Genomic DNA, 17,273 nt, shown 5'->3' with positions numbered 1-17,273 from the left:
CACCATCGTCACATTCCATCATTATAGAAGATGGTTTGGGCTCACCCTTTCGTGAAAAATCCTGGATTTATTTTCTGTTTTAACGGATAAATAGAACGTGTCTTATTTCCCTAGCGGCTTTGTACGGCCAGCGTTGCGGAGTTCCGATCTGCTCCGAGTGGTGGATTATCCGTGTTTTTCACGGTGAATAATAAAGGTGTTAAAGCCAGGGTAGATTCCAGGTATTAAGTAACCGGATTGTTAGGAAGGGAAAAGTCTTCCAACTCCACATGTGATTCCAAAAACTGCCTTTCAGTGGTGTTGCTGTTTTGTCATTTCAACACGCTGTATTATTCACAAGGTTTTATAAACCGCCAGGGACACTGTGGTGGAATATAATTTGCAGGTTGAACAACCGCCATGTACGGTTAGGATTTGTTTTTCATTTTTAGGATATTTACGTCGTTGGTCTAGCACAATGATGAAAAGTTACCGGAGAATGTATATGCAATTTTAATTGTAATATCGAAGTCTTATATAGCGCCATATCTACCAAACAAGGTACTCATGGCGCTGAGTATAATTATACAAACTTTCAGAAAGATTGGTTATTGCAGTGATAAATTCCGAGACCCGATTATTTAGCATCTTATAAGGGTTTTCTGCTAGGGTGCATACAGCAGCCACAGCCAGGAACACCGGGGCGAGCCCCTTCTCTTTTCGATAAGTGCACTGGGTTCTTTTACATGCGTTACACAACACATGGGACCAACGGCTTTACATCCCATCCGAAGGACGAATCAATGTTTAGGTGTCTTGCTTAAGGACACAAGTGTCACGGCTGGGCATATAATAAAGCAACAATTTTAAAGGCAATCGTGGTATCACTAGATCTCATATCCATTCTGATTGAAGAAATCAACTCGGGCTCCCGTAAACTAAATAGATTGGTAATTGAAGGAAAGCACGCACAAAAACAGTATTCAGACCCGACATACCGTCAAGGAACAAGTTAATTTTTGTTGAAGTTGAAGTTTCTAAAGTGCGCTTAAATTATTGTTGAAAATGAATGGACACACCCAGCCCCTCCCCTCCTGCTCTTTTAGTGTGTGTCACCACAGGCTCAATATTTTAGAACATTAATGTTGTGTTCTAATCTGTTCTTACAAGCCTCTTGGTCACAGCCAGAAGCGAAGAAGACACGGTTTGAACTTATTCTGGTTGACATAGCGTAGGACGCGTTCTGAACATAGGCAAAGTCTCCTGTAGGTAATTATCAATAGATTCGGTGAACATCAAAGAGTTTACAAGCCCGTAATACGGAAAAGGTTCAGGCGAGCGTTTCCGTGGCTTGTACGACGCTAAACCCGACTATCTTATCCGCTTTGAGTGGGAAAAGTAAATACCCGTTATTGTTTTGTGCATCGAGGCATCGTGGGGAGGCAAATCGTCCGTGCGCAACGGGGGGAAACGTCATGGGTGCGTTCGGTCCAACTTGCCCGCGGACCAACATGATCGTTGCCCGGTGCGTGTTTGAAGAGTGTTTGAGAGGCGATTGGGAACACTTAGATCAGAAACGCAACGTGAGCTTTCGATCTACTTACTTTAAATGACAGTTGCTGGGGAGTGTAATTGAAATCGCAAATGGTGTCGACCGGGGGTCTGGATAATAAGGCAGGGTTTTTTAACCAACATTGGGTATTTTCAAATGGAAATGCCATTGGCGATTGCAAATCCGATGCAATACATGATTTGAATTACACGAACGGTGTGTCCGGGGAATAACATAGTACGAACCTGGTCAGAAAGTGCAGTCAGGAGCTGGAAGTTAATTGGAATTTTTTGAGAGACGTATAGATTATTTGAAAAGTTACAAGAGCATTGTGTCTGGGGGAATTATACAAATATTTCTTTTCGCATGAACCTCGCCAGAAAGTGCTGAATGAAACTGGTAGTATGCTGGAACTTTTTGAGAGAAGTTTCGGCATAAATTTACGAAAACTGTGCTTAGACCATCAAAAGACATCTCCGAATGTTTTTTTACAATTAGTGTCTTGTTTTTATAGCGCCCATATTCGCCACACAGTGACGCTCACGGCGCTTCAACATTCAGTATTTTCCGGCAAGGTATTGTGGAACTACAATACAATTCCCTATATAACACCATGTAATGGTTTACATGCTGCGGCGCAATATGCTGCCAATTCAGCCAGGAACACTGGGGCAAACCCCATCTCTTTACGATAAGTGCATTGTAGTTTACGTTCTTACACAACACACGTGGCCAACGGCTGTACGTCCCATCCGAAGAGCACTAAGTTAGTATCACTTCCGAGATTCGAAGCCTCACCTTGTTGACCCCCAGCCATTGACTACTCGTCAGAATCACCAAATGTTTAGTTTGATGAGCACCCACCGAGTCTCAGAAAAAAAAAAACATTTACAATTTTTTGCTCTCAACCTGCCACCAAGTTCGAAGAAGATTTCACAAGTTTCTGAATGATGGAGTTTATTGAAAGAGAATGTTTTATTTTCCTTTTTTTAAGCCATCCTTACAAAAAATGAAAGCCCAGGGAAATGCCTTGGGCCACTTCTTCTTTTACTTGACTTGGAACACAATATCCAAAGACTGTTGATTTTACTTAAAGTCTTGTTTGTTTAAAAACCAACAAACAAAATGGTGCTGCGATCTCAAAATACTAAACTCACATTGGATTTGTTAACTTCGGTATAAAATTCCACTTCTATATGTGAAGGGTTCTGATGTAATATAATCCATTGAAACTGAGAAGCTTTCTTGGCAATTCTTATAGGATGATGAAAGCTTCTCGAATAGCTGTTTTTGAGAAACAAAAGCGAGGCGAGAAACGGGCTATCTTTCTCGCGGGACCTCGTTTTGTTTATTCATCCCTCCCGGATGGAAATAACGATTTCTTCAATTCAAACCTTTCAATTGGTAATCCTGGAATAATCTGACACTCCTTGCTGCTGGGATGGAATCGGAATATTCACGCTGTGTGGTTGGTTCTCTATTAATAAGTGTATCTAATTTCCTAGATAGTGTAGTGCAACACCGAGTGGTTAAGTGTAGGTCAGCGGGCGGTGTGCGTGTAATTGCGGGTTCATAAATGAAGCTCCAATCCGGTTTATATCGCAGTGTGGTGTTGCTGGCTTATATCCATTTCCCATTAACGAATATCCCTCCTCGCCTTTTAAGATACATCCGTCTACACCGAGGTGAACCCTGCCTCCCGAGGCGCCGGACTGCCCCAGTCTGAAAACCCCCTTCTTGCGTCGGGGGAAACTCGCTACAAGGCGAAACACTTAGCAAAAGTACAAAGTGCTGCGTCTTATTTTGTTTTAAATGAATATTAATGTATTTATTTAGCATAACACTTACCAAACACAATTTAAACCCTTGTGCATAAAATGTCTAAAAATTTAAATAGATAAATAACTAAATAACAATAACGCTTTACAAACTAGCAACATTTGATACCATTATAAAATATACGATTTTTTTGTCTATAGTTATTATAATATTATTGGTTATAATATTATTGGTTATAAACCAAGGATGCGTCATAAAGGAAATTAATCGCTTTAGCTTGCAAGCCTGCGGAAACCTGCTAACAAAGGTGCTTGCTATTAGTGAACCAAAACACAGGGTTAACCTCACCTCTTCCTCGATAAGTACTTTGGGTTCTTTTACGTGCACTACCAATCCTAGTACACTGGACCTACGGCTTAATGTCCCATCCGAAGGACAACGAGTTTTGGTAAAGTTTACATCTCTGCTCAAGTACACACAAGTGCAACGACCGGGACTCAAATCCACTCTCTGCTAATCGGAATCGCCAGAGCTTGAGTCCAGTGCTCTTAATCACGGTAGCTCTCAAACCCGATGAAAACTTCAAGGAAGGGTGCTTGCAATGAACCAGAAACACAGGGGCTAACCCCTGTCTCCTACTCTGTCATGATGTTCAGGGTTCTTTCACGTATACTACCAGTATCAGTCATAATATACAGAACTTACGGCTTAAAGATACTGGACACTATTGGTAATTTTCAAAGACCAGTCTTCTCACTTGGTGTTTCTCATAATGCATAAAATAACAAACCTGTGAAAACTTGAGCTCGATTGGTCGTCGGAGTTGCGAGATAATAGAGAGAGAAAAACACCCTTGTCACACGAAGTTGTGTGCTTTCAGACGCTTGATTTCGAGACCTCAAATTCTAAACTTGAGGTCTCGAAATCAAATTCGTGGAAAATTACTTCTTTCTTGAAAACTACATTACTTCAGAGGGAGCCGTTTTTCACAATGTTTTATCTTATCAACCTCTCCCCGTTACTTGTTACCAAATGAGATTTTATGCTGATAATTATTTTTCGTAATTACCAAAAGTGTCCACTGCCTTATGGCCCTTACGAAGGACAAAGCAATTATGGTAAAGTGTCTTGCTCAGGGACACAAGTGTCATGACCGGGACGCAAACCCACTCTCTTTATTAAGCATAAACACCGTTACTTGAGTCCGGTGCTCTTAACCACTCAACCACAACACGCCGAACTTGCTGGAAAGCTTCCACAAAATCTTGTTGTATCCTTTAATTAGGGTTCTTCCTGACCTTGAGGGCGTTTCTTTGGCAGCCCCAGCCAGAACCTTAAATCATCGGTTGAGCGTGTTCGCGTGTTCGGTTGAACCACGGTGACGCTGTTCAGACCAACCGGTAACCGACTTGTTGAGTTGGTTGGGCTTTGGTTTGGGGTCGCCAAAAACGCACTCCTGAAAACAGCTAAAGAGCTTTTCCTCTATGTCGTTGCTCGGAGGGAACCGGCTACAATAGGAATCGTATCACGCTTCTTTCCCAGCACAAGCAGATGTGCAAAACATGTCACCTTGCATATCCGTTCAGAGCCACTACATCACTATAAACCCTCTATCATTACTCATACAATTATGTTTGCCAGTAGCTGTCAAACCTAAGAAGTATCCTTCACATCGATTTTGCAAGTAAGGTTTGCTTTATATTTCATCTTCCACACAATTTCAAGTCACCTGTTCACCTGAAGCTGGGGATGTTTCGATCGTAAAAAACATTGCTTTTGGGGATGTTGCGGTTTTTACGCGATATGTGGATTGTTAATGAACATGAAGCATGCTCGACCCCCAAGACTACACGGTGGGAAATTATACCAAACTTACTCTCGGGGACCTGGGGGACTTAACAGAACTTGATATCGTGGGGTCGAAGCATGGCTTTTCGAGGTATCAACGAGGTTAAAACGGGGTAGGACAGAGGACAACCTCGAAAAGCCATGCTTCGACCCCATGATATCAACTACTGTTTGTACCATGCAGTACAGTATCTATGCAGTTCGTGAATTCGTCAATAAAGAGCCTTGGACAAAGCATGTATAAAGGACTAGCTTTATAATAGTTTTCAATATCTCCTAGGACTAGTCCTAAGCTGTCCTAGCTCTTTCTGAAATCGACCCAGTCCATCTAACAGTTACTGATTTAATTGACTTTGTTTTCTTCTCTTCACCTTGACCGTGTTTTCTACAGATTCATCGGTATCTTCAACCCGCTACGACCCCGCATGGGCAAGGGTACCCTCTCTATCATCGTGTGTGCTATCTGGTTGTTTTCTATCGTCATCGCAATCCCCACCCCACTCTTCACACACACAACGAAGGGATTTGATGTCTGCACCAGTGAAATTGTAAAACAACTTTTTACTTTGAATTTTTCGTACACTGGTAATAGGTTTTTAAGTTTGGTTTTTACCCATATACACCGATGTGTGTTAGCACTGTATACTCGGTACTTTACCGAGTTCTATGAAAAATAAAAATCACACGTCCCATCCGAAGGGGGAAACCGTGTTTAGCTCAAGGTCAGTGGCAATACCATAGACCTTTTCGCAATAATAAACTCGATATGCACGCGTTTTACGTGGAATGAGGTGCATGCTGGTCTAGAAAGCGATCAAGTTTGATCGCTAGCTAGACCAGCATGCACCTCATTCTACAGTTGGCGCTTCGCGCAATGGGTAACTGCAAATCTGTCTATGCAACCGAAACATTAATCTGGCAATACCAGAACGTAGTTCCAGTAAAACTATGGACCGTTTGGCCGAGAAAATGTCTAAAACAGTCAGACCCCTGTGTGAGGAATAATGAAAGTCAGTATTTATTTTATTTTTGAATTTGGGAGGACAAAAATGACTGTATCAGTATATTATACATTATGAGAAATCAAAAGTAGTGTATTTAAAAAATAATAATTTGCTTCTTCTCATTTTTTGTTGTTGCTCAGATGACGGTCTGTGCTGAGTATTGGTACAACCATGAAGCCGGTAAGGCCTACATAGTCACCATAGCTGTGTTTGAATTTGTGGTTCCCGCTGTAGTGATGGGGTTCGTATACATCCGGATTGCGGCCCAGCTATGGTTCCATCGGCACCCGCCCGGCCATGAAACACCACGTCACCGGGAGATCACCCTGGTCCGAAAGCAGAAGATCATACCCATGCTCATCACCGTGGTAGTTGCCTTCATAGTGTGCTGGGCACCATACTACGCTTTTAACCTAGCCTGGCACTTCCATCCGACTAGCCTGGATGACTTTGAGTTTCAATACTCGTTATTCTTCATCGTTGAGGGCATTGCGATGATGAATGCCGTCATCAGCACCATCATTTACTTTGTCATGTCTCCGGTGTTTCGAGAGGAGTTCTGGGCTCTTGTCTATACCTGCTGCCCGTCGAGACGCGGCGCCCACCGGCACGGACGGAGGGACGGTTTCGCAAAGAGCGGAAGCCACCAGGCTTCTCGTACCGGAAGTGGGTTCTCTCAGATGACCCGCAACGGGCATTACCACGCGGTGCCTAAGACGACCGATACGGCAGAGGCTCGACTGTAAAAGCGCACTATGCTTCAATTGTGTGAGCTATTAAACCATATATATTTATTAAGGAACCTCATCATATTTACTCCGATGAGAGAAAGTTTGTTGAATTTTCACTCTGTGTTTAATGATTAACCGGTGCTTAATCACCCAGATTGGACCACGGAGCCCAAACAACATGATGTCTATGTCTAATAATGAAGACGAATTAAAAACACGTTTTTCACTATTCTCCTTCCCGTTGTGCTAGATGATTACCGATGATTAATTTCCCCACACACACAATACTCAACTGATGATCAGCTGTTATATAAGATTTGGGGCTTGGCATGGTGAGGTATCAATATTATTTGGTTTGCGGTAACACCATGAGTGTATCTACGTGCCAGGGAGAGTCTGTTCTTCAGAGAACTGCATTGCTTTATATTCCACTACCGCGGAGTAGAGTTTCGGAGTTCGGGAGACTTCTCAGTTCTGAAAAGACAACGGTTTCATCTATTCGTACAGTTGCTGAAGATGCTTAGGCTCCATTTCGTCAAATATTGACGTCACTTTTTGCGATAGGAATGTTTTGTTTTAAACGTTGAGCTGTGATTATTGGTAAATCAAATGAAATGTTGTTCACACAAGCAGTGCCCAACTTCTAAGAACAGAAACCGTAAATGTTAGTGCTCCGAACGTACTACACGTAAACCGTGACGTCGAATTACCAAAACAGTACTAACGTGAGTTTTTACGCTTTTGGTGTGCAGAAAACGTAACTTGAATATTAGCAAATCACACCTCACCAGCGACCAACGTCGAGGACTCCGTAAATGCAAGTACTCCAAAAGGACAACGCGTAAAAAGTGACGTAGAGTTACTGTCGTTTTATTCATGATTGCCATCGCCGTTTTTCTAATTACCGGAAAGGACCAACGTGAGTTGTGACGGCTTTGTGTGTAGACCAATAACAATTTACTCAAATATTTGCAAACACTCAGTTATCTGAAGAAAGTAAAACATTGCCACCACGTCGTACCTTTAAGTGTTTTATCGTCGCTCGAACCCTCCTGTCAAAAGGTTTCATTTGATCATTCGCCAGGGGCTTCGTAAGGCGACCCTACGGCAGCTGGAAACGCATCGAACATCCATGCATTTGGGGGACGGGGTTGGTGTAAATCCCTATCATGACTTTCAATGACCAATGGTGCAAAACAGGTGCAATGATTATATTCTCTAAAATATTTCTACAAAAATTTCTGACTATACTTTTCCCTCCGTTTTGAGGCATTGAAAGAAGGAGACAATACGTTTCTTTGGATAGAGTCATATTACTGTTATTTGTTAAGGCATAGTATTGACGTTTATGAATTATATTGAAAGTACAAGTGATACCCGGTTTAGCTTTCAAATTTAGGTATTAAGTTGATAACGGTATGACATTAAGTCACCTCATCCTTGAAAAAAGTCTATGTAGTGGTGTGACTTAAATTTGACACAATACAAGGCCCAATTTCCTAAAGCTGCTTAAGTAGAAATTATTGCTTAGCAACATTTTGTTTTCTGTCGAAAAGACGACCAGAGCATACTGATCGAAACGTCGAGTTGAAACCAACGGTTCTTTTCAGAACCACTCTAACTCATTAGAGATAGTCATTACATTGTGTTACCGCAAACCTTTCCATATAACAACTTTCTGCTAAGCAGAAACGAGCAGGACACAAGTCAGAAATTGTACTTGTGACATGGTAGTTTGGCTGGTAACCTTATTCTGGTAAGCGTAATTTTGGTTATGCTTGGTTACTTTTTGTGCTTAATAAGCAGATATGAAATTTGGCCAAGGTGTGATCAATTTCGCGAACCTCATGGAGACCAAGCACAAAACAAAGAGAAAAGAAAATAATTTCTTTAGGGGAATTCTAAAGACTTTGGCGCTCCACATAGAAGTTTGTGAATAAAAAGTCGATGGGAAACTTATAAGCGCAGTGATAGAAGAAAGAACAAGGATGCATTTTTGAGAATGTGTGTGAGGGAAGGGGAGTTATAGGAGGGGCATTTGACGGGTGATGGTCGCTCCTATTATCGGGATGAGAACCGGCCCTTTCCCCGTCTTCCATTCTCGGTGTCGTGATGTTCATTATAATAAAAGCTAACAGGGTATTTATAAGATGTACATAATTGGTGATACAATCAATTGCGCCAGTCAATGGATAATACTTAGCTTAAAGTATTGAATGAAAGAATAATCTGATGAGTTTTTAATGGAAGTTCCCATTGAGACGGTTATTGTGAAATGCGCTAATACGAACTTGTTATTAAGAAGTTGTTATTAAACGCTGGAATTACAATTGCTACAACAACTTTACAAGAGAAGATGCTGGAATACTGAAAACTGGAATTTGAAGTTTGTCCAGAACCAGGCCAGATGTATGGAATCATTTCGCCTTCGCCAAAATCCCAGTTACGGTGTTGTAAGAGTGTCTTACTGAGAAGCATGCATTTTGGCGTAGATGTAGATTCGGACATTCTATATCTACACGGCGTTCTGACTTCAAAAAGAACGGGTCGTCGGCAGACTGAGATGCTGCGTATGACGTCACAGTGCAATAAGTTAGGTTACAGTATGGAGTTGTACAGTTCAACATAATCCAAGTCAAGAGAGGGCCTGTTAAAGGTGATGATGAAAAACATCACTTCGGACCAATCAACATGCATGGGCAACTTACGTCACTGCACATTTATCCAATGAAATTATTGTATCCAATGAAATCGCTGGGTATGCAAATCCAATTTTTGTCTTTATGAAGACAACGGGACCAGTCAACTCGGATTTTAACTTTATCCAACGCAATGTCTTGTGACGTTTTTTGATTGATACTGTTTTCAAGTGCAATATATCACTCAATTCATTCGTAGTTCTGCTTGCCTCTCATCAGCTTGTGCTCATTTACAATTGTCTCTCAAGCAATATCATGTGTTTGAGTTGTTTACTTATCCAACTAGTTTGTTGCTCCATGGTTGGATGTAGGCCTATATATGTTATAGTGCTGTTTTAAAGGCACTGGACACTATTGGTAATTGTCAAAGACCAGTATTCTCACTTGGTGTATCCAAACATATGTATAAAATAACAAATCTGTCAAAATTTGGACTGGATTGGTCATCGGAGCTGCAAGAGAATAATAACAGAAAAACGCCGTTATTGCACAAACTGTGCTTTCAGGAAATAAAACATTTTAATATTTGAGTGAGAAATTAGCTCTTTCTCATAAGCTACGTTAATACTTCAGAGGGAGCCGTTTCTCACAATTTTGTTATACTATCAACAGCTCTTTCCATTGCTCGTTACAAAGTTAGTTCTTTTGCAAACAATTATTTTTACTAATTACCATTAATGTCCAGTGCCTTTAAAATCAACGTTGCCGCAAGCTGAGTTTAAAGATCACATAAGCTGTGCTTAGTTTCAACTTCCTCTAGGGTCGCCGTTGACTTAGACACGTCTCCCGGATCCCAATCGCTAGTCTGACCGTAGTTTATTTCTCTGTCAGATCCCGCTGCGTTTCTCCCGCCATACACATACTGACCCAAATTAATGGGAAGTTTTCCAAATTGATTCCTTTAAATTCCAGTTGGATGTTGCTTTGTCCTTGGTTATAATTAGTCAACCGAAAGATAAAGCATGCCAGGATTCTAACAATAATAATGAGGACAGCGTGTAGCGTCACGGACGCATCAAGATAATTGTGGAATTCTCTGAGAAGTAGATTTCATGGCTCCTGTTAAGTCAAACGTATTCGTGTTTGTGGTTGTTTTTCTTTTTTACGGTCAAAAGATATATAGCCAGATGTCCCATCGTCTTATCAAATTGTTTTGAAAACTTTTTTTAAAATCAAATTATAAAACTATGGCCTTGGGCAAGTTCTGTCGAAAAACAGAAGCAGAATTTATTTTTCCTTTTTGGGGTGAGTGTGCGTGATATAAAGTGTGCCTAATATAGCACCGCCGAATACATCATCGTGGCGGGAAAATAGGGAAGAATTTATCATTAAAGTAACTTTGTGACTATATAATTATATTTGTTTGAAACACTAGCATGTAGTATGCATTCACGCCAGCCGACAACATATGTGTTATGTGTCTATGAACGGCAAGCTGAGTTGTGGACGATTTCAGTTTACTTTGCATTGTGCGTGAAAATTGTCTGTTTGTTTGATGTTTGTTGTTTGGTTTTAGTTGATTTTATTTTTTGGGGGTAATATTTTATTTTGGTAAAGTAAACATTGTATTGCTACCAATTGTAAATACACAACATAATTTTTGACAGAAAAATTCCTAAACGTATTATAAATTTACAGCCTTGACAAGTTAAAATGTATCTTATGTTAAAAAGAATGAGGAACAAGTATATTTATTACCACGAATATTTATTACATAATTTTTGTAGCAAACTTAATCAACTCTATTAATATATACAGGTGGATATATAACTAACAGTAGAGTATACGTAAAACATAACTTATTTACTATGGAATTACTGATTTATCAGAGATTATTGAAGAGAGGATGATTTGAGGGTCATATAAAATATTTCCGGTCAGAATCGACCCGGATCAAGGTCCTGTGTGGCTTGACCCATTTTGGGGTTAGTTTGACCCGGAATATGTGTCAAAATGAGTCAGAAATGGGTAAAAAGACGCAAAATATTGAAAATCCCATTGCTTAAATACAATCTTTTCTGGTCAGATTGACCCTTTAATTGATCAGGGACTCCGGGATCCAGGACCCGGGTAAATTCTGACTCATGGTTTTTAAGAGTATAAAGATGAATGCTCGATAACGCAGGTTGTTACGATGTAACAGCACTATACGTAATATGTCCGGTAACTAATTACGCGTATCTATACATTGCGGCACGGATACCATACAATTACCGTAACGTTTACGGGTACCGTATCAGTCATGTTCACTATAAAAACAAAACGGTGTTTGAATGGGTACCACGTGCTGCATCCATAAGAAACAGTTTTGAATGTCATTATTTACGGTTAGTGTCCGTTTACGGTACGCTTGAAAAGAGTTGTAGTGATTTATAAGATGAAAACAAAAACTTTTTGTAGCCGTAAATGTGCTGCCTAAATGTGCTGCTTTCCTAAATGGTGTATTTTATCACAGATATTTTGTGTTGATCATTGAAACAACTTCATGTGAAAAATTAATATAAACACAATTTTTTTTTGTCTGCTACCCTTTGTGTGTTAGAATGAAATGATGTTCGCTTTGCGAGGCGAACATTCTTCTCGTCAACATACGATCGGTCTTGCAAGAAGTATCAGATAAGGATCTACAGCATGTTGTGAAGAACACATTCGACATTCACATTTTTTTCGCAATCAAACTGCGCAACAGCAGGTCCCAATTTCATGGTACTTCTTGTTGTTACTATGCCATAGCAAGAAATAATGTTGGACGCCCCGTTAAGCACCGAAGGCTATGAACCGTAGCTCCGAATTACACATACCTCTGTCCTGGTGGTATATCTGTCTGGTTATAAGTAGGATTTGAAACTTTGCATGGTGGACGTATAACAGGAGGTTTTCGGGAGCACCACTGTGAAAATCTCTTTTGAGTATAGTGTTGGTTCTTTTCTGAACCAGCGCTATTCAATGGAGAGTTTCAAATGGTCCTTCCGCAAACCTCTCTTACCTGTCTTATGCTACCAAATCGAGGCTGTAAGGGTTTAAAGGTCCGACCCCCTTTTTCGAGCTGGAATCAGTATTTTGTTTAGTTATCAGAGACAGGGAACTAGACAATAATAGTGAAAGCTAAATAACAGTCCATGCCTTCAAAGGATTCCAATTTTTCGGATGAATTTCTGCTTGTCCATTGATATTTGGATGTGAAAGAGACCATAGTAGCAACTTGCACCAGGTACAGTTTTTGTAAATATTACTGATGAGGGGTGAGCCAGTACTATGGAGGACCTCTGCCATCTTTGGTTGTCAGAAACGCTTGGTTTCAAGTTTGACATTTTGCTGTGTGATGGCGGAGCGGAGAGATGACTTGGCGGTAACTGAGTGAGAGTATGATATGCAGATGCGCGAGGAGACTTGGGTGACAGTGTGGATTAACGTAGTTTATCATTAGGTCTTCATTCTGGGGTATGGTGTAGCCTTATTTCATGCCGTCATTGCGGGGTTTCATTGATGATTCTATGTACAAGTATATGTTTTAACTCTGTAAGGGTAATCAAAATAGTGGAGCTGCGACAAAAAAAAAATAGGTGCAAATTCACCATAGCATTCTGCCATAGCATTCTGCACTACAAAACTCCCGGATAAGAATCGACACGGATTCCGGTGTCATAAGAGATTCTGCCCCCGTCCCCCACCGGAGATTATGTTCCCCACTCCCAACCCCCCCCCCCCCCCCACCCCACACACGGGCTGAAAGAGTTTGATTCAAAAGAGGGCGCTATTACAAGAAGTTTGTACACAGTTTGCCGTATGGGGATTTAATCTTCCGGGTGGACATAATCGCCTATCACACCGGGTCCAAGACTTCTCTGTCATCTTGGACCGGCTCCAGGTCGCACTGACCCAGAAAAGTGTCAGGCCAACGGCTCCAGAATCCGGGTTAATTCTGACCTGGTTTTCTCTTAGAGTGTGACTGGTTGACTGTTTAAAGGCAGTGGACACTATTGGTAATTACTCAAAATAATTATTTGCATAAAACCTTAACTGGGGAAACAAGTAATGGGGAGAGGTTGATAGTATAAAAATTTGTGAGAAACAGCTCCCTCTGAAGTAACGTAGTTTTTGAGAAAGAAAGTAATTTTCAACGAATGTGATTTCGAGACCACAAGTTTAGAATTTGAGGTCTCGAAATCAAGTATCTGAAAGGACACAACTTCGTGTGACAATGGTGTTTTTTTTCTTTCATAGTTATCTCGCAACTCCGACGACCGATCGAGCTCAAACTTTAACAGGTTTGTTGTTGTTTGCATATGCTGATATACACCAGGTGAGAAAACTGGTCTTTGACAATTACCAATAGTGTCCCCTGTCTTTAAGCAAAATCTTCCGTGATTTTTATAATGCTTCTAGAGCAACAACCATGATGACATGAGATGAGAGTTTATGTTGATGGAGTGACTTTGGAACATACGAGTCGAAAGGAGGTGTAATGAGAGTTCGAAGTAAATTTTGTTTCATTTAATATGAAAATCAGTAACACCCTTTCCACTATCCACAGGAAAGTTGATTTCATGCTGCTGAGTTTAAACTAAAAGCGATCAAATATTTAAACCCAAAATAAGTTATTTTGACAGCAATTTTGATCGTCATTTTACTCTGTACAAATGAAACCATTATACAATCGCTCTTAGTTGGAGTTTGTTAATTCAACGTGCAGATCATTAAAAGAAATATAAAATAAGAGAAAAAGAGAAGACGGCGTGAAGTTGAGATTAGCGGATGATAGGGAGAGGGAGTGGAGCGCTTATGTGGTATGGACGATCTTGTGTTGTGACATGTGGGTGACTGTTCTATTTATTTTCCACTGGAAATTCATTTCTTGATTTTGCCGCCATCTTTAATGAGAAACGTCGGGTGGAAATGTGGACGCAATTAATACATGCTGCGCACGACTCTCAGCCAAATAGGGAGGTTTATCTGCCAGTTACGCGAGCTAAAACGTGAACGTGAACGCCAAATAATTGTGTCGTTTCTAGGTGACGTCGCCACTTTGGGCTTATTGCATGCTCACGTATCACGTCTGCGCACACGTACGGACCTGACGTGAAAATAGTGACTTCACGTTTGCTAAAAACGTGAGATTTTAGCGACACAATTTTCTGACGTTCACGTACGCGTTCACGCAGAACATGCGGCTAAACCTCCCTAATGATAGCCTTTCACGTTTCATCAAAGATGGCGACCAATACAAGGAGTCGGGGACAGTTTTTCGACAGGCATTGGTTTAAGAAAGGAAACATGATCCATGTTTAGATGCTCAAGTTGACTAAACCCAGACATCTGGTTCGTGCTATATCGGGCGGTTATTCGGAACTGTAGCCAGGGCAGAGCTGCACTTTAAGAGACCCGTGCAGTATAAAGGTCTAAAAGTTCCGGATTATCTCGGAACACGGAACCAGGACCAAATTTCACAGAGCGCCTTAAGCAAAGAATATTGCTTAACATTTTCTGTTAAGCAGAAGTGAGCAGGATACCACTCAAAAATCGTACTGGTAACATGGTAGTTTGGTTGGTAACCTTATGTACTAAACCCCCACGTGACGCGCTCTCCACCAATAGGAATAGCGAAACTGTCTGAGGTATTTATGAATACTACTTTATGCACGCCTATAAGCAGCTCTATGAAATAGGGCACAGGGCGAAGCCCTTTTTGAGGATCAGTCTGGCCCATTGTTGGGTCACGCTGGATCCCGGGTTTATTCACTGACTTAGATCCGTAAAACAGGGCACACTAACTATAAATAATGGCAGGCACCAATATTAGATCTGACAATGGGTTTGGTTTTTTGCTTTCCTTCAGGGAAACAACAATCTATATGATGATCCAGATACACACTTGTTCTTGCTAGTTTGTTGCTTGTTTTTAAAAATTTTTTTATGGTTCTTCATCAGCAGGACCATGATGTGAAACAGCCTTTGAGCAGATTTATGTATCATGTTTAAATATGTTTTTAATATAATTCAATATCTGGGTCAAAAGAATCACCCATTGCCTAAAGGCAAGACGATTTTAATATTTTAATGCTGGTAGTGTTTTCTATTGGATGTATGTCTAGTACGACACGAATGTCCATGGTGTGTAAATTAATATTATTGATGATTTTAAGAGTCTTTCATTTATAAATAATACTGTTATCAAGAAATATATCGTGTTCCTATAGTAGCTTTAGTCTTTGCATCATTGCAGTAGTCAAAGCCTGCACAGATTTAGCCGTAAGAAAATAATTACTGCAGTGCAGTGCGGGTGTGATTTTTTTTTCACGTTGCTTTGGATCGGACGAGTTGGTTTATAAAAATCGTTTGTGATAAAATGCATATGGTTAGAAAGATGTTGTTAAAGTAGAATACAATGATCTACACAAATACACCTGGAAATTGCGTGATTTTCCATTTACTTTGCGAGCTAACATGGTCGGCCATAGTCGACGATGTAAAATGAAAACCACGCAATTTCGAGGCGTACTACAACATCTTTCTACCCATATGCATTTTATAACAAATTGTTACAAACGCTTTTTAGGCTATAGACCAACTCGTCCGATTCAAGGCAACGTGTCCCTTAAATACACCCTACTTTTCTTCCGGTGTCCCATTTCATTGGGAAGTTCTGCTTCCAGCTGCCCCTTCAAGTCTCCACTTTGTTGCGTTGGTTAAACAAAAATCGTGTTCAAAGAAAAGTACCCCTGTTTTGGGGAGTGTTTTTTTTTATAGAGGAAACAACAATAACAACAGACCACGGGTCCGCAAAGTAATATTTTTGGTCCATAATCGTTTATTATAGCGAACCACTATCTGACAAAAAAACAAACAGATTTCGTTGGCACCAAGTGAAAAGTATTTATAAAATGCCTTGGTTCGTTTTTCGTTTTGATTTGATTTTTTATTAAATATTTTATTTGTGGTATGTTTAATGATTTTTTAGCCTTCGAGAAAGACTCTGCTAGGGTCGAAACGTCAGGCCATTAACTATTTTTTGCATTTATACTCTCGGTGCATTTGGTTGGTAAGTTGTTTGCAACAGCTAATTCTATTTTCTCGTTTAATGATTTTCATACATAATAAACTAACTCGCATTGTAAGTAAGGCTGAGTTGGTTAAAGCCTCATTACTTGGGAAGCTGGAAATGTTACAGGATTGGAGACGCTTGGTGGCAGCACACATAATTGTGAATAAGTCTGATGTTTGCTATTTAAAGACAGTGGACACTATTGGTAGATGACAAAGACCAGTCTTCTCACTTGGTGTATCTCATCATATGCATAAAATAAGAAACCTGTAAAAATTTGAACTCAATTGTTCATCGAAGTTGCGAGATAATAATGAAAGAAAAAACACCCTTGTCACACGAAGTTGTGTGCGTTTAGATGGTTGATTTCGAGACCTCAAATTCTAAACTTGAGGTCTCGAAATCAAATTCGTGGAAAATTACTTCTTTCTCGAAAACTACGTCACTTCAGAGGGAGCCGTTTCTCACAATGTTTTATACTATCAAACTCTCCCCATTACTCTTTACCAAGTGAAGTTTTATGCTAATAATTATTTTGAGTAATTACCAATAGTGTCCACTGCCTTTAATTGAAGGAATAAACATAATCAAGAACAATAATGCCTAGTCTGCTGCCACCTAACGTCCAAAAACTCCAAA

The 17,273-nt window shown here is 40.3% G+C and overlaps 1 protein-coding gene across 1 annotated transcript; it reads left to right on the top strand.

Moving 5' to 3' along the window:
* Nucleotides 1-5,236: 5,236 nt before the first annotated feature.
* Nucleotides 5,237-8,454, top strand: LOC117294029 (prokineticin receptor 2-like). Its single transcript, XM_033776542.1, has 3 exons — nt 5,237-5,271; nt 5,550-5,706; nt 6,303-8,454. The coding sequence occupies exons 1-3, from the start codon at nt 5,237-5,239 to the stop codon at nt 6,906-6,908; spliced, it is 798 nt and encodes a 265-aa protein (XP_033632433.1). The 3' UTR covers nt 6,909-8,454.
* The last annotated feature ends 8,819 nt before the right edge of the window (nt 8,455-17,273 follow it).

This window comes from Asterias rubens, chromosome 8 (genome assembly GCF_902459465.1).
Source record: "Asterias rubens chromosome 8, eAstRub1.3, whole genome shotgun sequence".
Lineage (NCBI taxonomy): Eukaryota > Metazoa > Echinodermata > Asteroidea > Forcipulatida > Asteriidae > Asterias > Asterias rubens.
This window is presented reverse-complemented; position numbering and strand designations above follow the sequence as displayed.